General features: G+C 43.9%; 1 protein-coding gene across 1 annotated transcript; it reads left to right on the top strand.

Annotated features, from left to right (window-relative positions):
* Positions 1-768: 768 nt before the first annotated feature.
* LOC148009560 (dirigent protein 1-like) lies at positions 769-1,896 on the top strand. Its single transcript, XM_087672996.1, has one exon. It carries the CDS (start codon positions 877-879, stop codon positions 1,600-1,602), a length of 726 nt encoding a protein of 241 aa, XP_087529122.1. The 5' UTR covers positions 769-876; the 3' UTR covers positions 1,603-1,896.
* Positions 1,897-2,663: the final 767 nt, after the last annotated feature.

Below are 2,663 nucleotides of genomic sequence, written 5' to 3'. Positions count from 1 at the left end.
ATATTAATATTTTATTATATTTTAATGTAATATATTAGCATATAGGTATATGATCATATACATAGTATATTAATAAATTTTTATTATATGATATCGTGTTCTTAAAATATATAGTATATTACATATCATATACGAGAGAGAGAGAGAGAGAGGGGGGGGGGGGGGGGGGGGTGTGTGTTCGTTCTTGCTACATGAAATGTACTTTAAAATGTAAAATATCCTAACTATTATGTGTGTATGTGAATGCTCTTGTTGCATGAAATGTATCTTAAAATGTAAAATGCTCTCGAGTGCAAAGCATGGGGATAATCTAGGCACAAAGTACCATCCATTGTCTTGGGTACCACCCATTCTCTCGGTGCTACTGCCTAGTAATAGTTAGTAGGTGATAAGACCATCGTGGTTTCTATTTGCTTGCTTTTAATTTCTCGAAGTAGATATTACAGCATCGATCAATTATCGTGGGGAGATTAGGAGGTTTTGTTCCGCACCAGCTACTAGCTAGTAGCTAGGGAAAAACAGACATAGAGCGACTTTTAGCAAGCCAGAGTATTTGTGAATTTTGCGAGACTCGTTTCAGTACCCCACCCAGATTCTTACGACTATCAAGAAGTGAAATGGGGGACGGTTGTTGCGGGGGGGGGGGGATCATACGTGTGTAAGGTAGTTGAAAGCATCGAGGGGGTAGTGGGTGCTGAGATACTCTCGTTGTTTCTTGATCTTGTTGCACGCGAATTAGAGTCCATTCTTATATAATAGGGTGTAAGACTAGACGTGTATACAGTGCATGAGAACACTTGTGGCCATTAGTAAGCGACAGTGCATGTAGCAAAGCAAAGGCTTGTGCTATCGAGGGTGCTACATTAAGTATTTGGAATGGTGCTACTGTACTTACTGACGTCGATCGAGTACTGTCCGTTGATGGCGCTGGACCGGGTTGCGGTGATGATCAGAAGAAGACGAGGGAGGAAGGGGCCAGAGGGGCCGGCGGCGCTGCTGCTGCTATGCTTATTGTGCTATTACCCAGCAACGACGGATGCGCGAATGCCGCGGGGCCAGATCGTGCACCAGCACGTCAAAGGGGCCCGCCCCAGGCGCACCTACCTCAGCTTCTATATGCACAACATCATGCAGAGCCCGCCGCCGGCCAACACCACGGCGCCACGCGGCGCCATATTGCAGCAGAGCGACAATAAGAGCACGGCGCCAGCTCCTCCGCCAGCCGGCGCCGGGCGGTCTCTCCACGTGGTGGACGACCTGCTGACCAAGGGGCCCTCGATGGCATCCAAGGTGGTGGGGCGGGCGCATGGGGTGTACGTGCGGGACCCGAGATCGGACTATGAGGTAGCGATGGTGTTCCTGACGTGCGTGATAAGGTCGACGGGGCCCTACAACGGCAGCAGCTTCATGCTGCAGGGCGCCGACAGCATGGCCTTGCCCTACCGCGAGGTTGCCGTCGTCGGAGGCACCGGCCGCTTCCGCATCGCCCAGGGCTTCTCCAGCATCGAGACCATCATGCAGAAGACCAGGACCTCCTCCTCCATGTACGTCGGCCATTATCATTATACCCTCCTCCGCTTCAACGCCAGCATCATCCATTAATCCATCCTTCGGACTGGTTACTGTAGACATGAGCATTGAGCTGCACGTTGTTACTTTTTCAATGATCGCTCGATGCTCCGCCGTCCTTGGTATAATTATCCTCACTCTTTGGGTAGCCTATCCTAGTCTGTTTCAGTAGAACGTACTCTTTTTTTCACTTTGGATTGGAAGCGCGCTCGGCTCCTGCTGCATACTCTGTGTATGGATCGATATCATTTCCGTTTGTTTACCTCGACGCATGAATCTTGTTCACTTCCCTCCGCTTCCTGTTCTTGAGGCCCGTAACCTTTGCTATTTTTAAATAAGTTGCATCTGTTTAATTCCGTTGACGTAGCCACATCAGATCGCTCTGCAGATAAAATGCTTTTAAACTACAGAACGAGTCCATTAGTCCTAAATCTTTTGTTGATATTATACATATTTCGCGCTCCGCGCTTAGATTCTCGTGGAGCTTTGCACTAGTATTCATTTGTTTGTACCGTACCGGGGTTTGGAAATATGTGTCATGTGGCAAAAAGATTCATTATAGGAGGTTAATATACGAAAGAAAATAAACTTGGCAACTTAGACTAATGCAATATTATATGCAAGGAAATGTAATATTTAAGGATGTGGTGCTCAATGATATATATGGAGTGAAAGACCAACATTAACAAGCTCAAGCTTAAACTATTTCTCCAAAAAATCCTTATGGCCAATTCTAAAAGTTTCTCAAAGATAAACATATTTATTGGTCACATCAAACTTATCATGACATGTCCATTATACTTACACACTAAGCCAACATAAATTTGACAACCATCAAACTCTAGTGAGAACTCCTCCTCCTCCTCCTCCTCTCTCTCTCTCTCTCTCTCAATAAATAACAATTAATAATATATATATATACCTACACAATTATAATATGTTATTTATAATGCAATAATCTTTTATCAATCATCACCTAATGTATTAATAATTAATTATTAATGTCTAATCAATTGCTTAAGTAATTAATAATTATAATATATATAATATAGTTATAGTTAATACAAATGAAACATTACTAAAAGTTATCCATA

Source organism: Lygodium microphyllum, chromosome 30, assembly GCF_053477565.2.
Source record: "Lygodium microphyllum isolate KBCC chromosome 30, Lygodium_microphyllum_v1.1.10, whole genome shotgun sequence".
Lineage (NCBI taxonomy): Eukaryota > Viridiplantae > Streptophyta > Polypodiopsida > Schizaeales > Lygodiaceae > Lygodium > Lygodium microphyllum.
The sequence above is the reverse complement of the archived record's forward strand: the minus strand, read 5'-3'. Positions and strand labels throughout refer to the sequence as shown.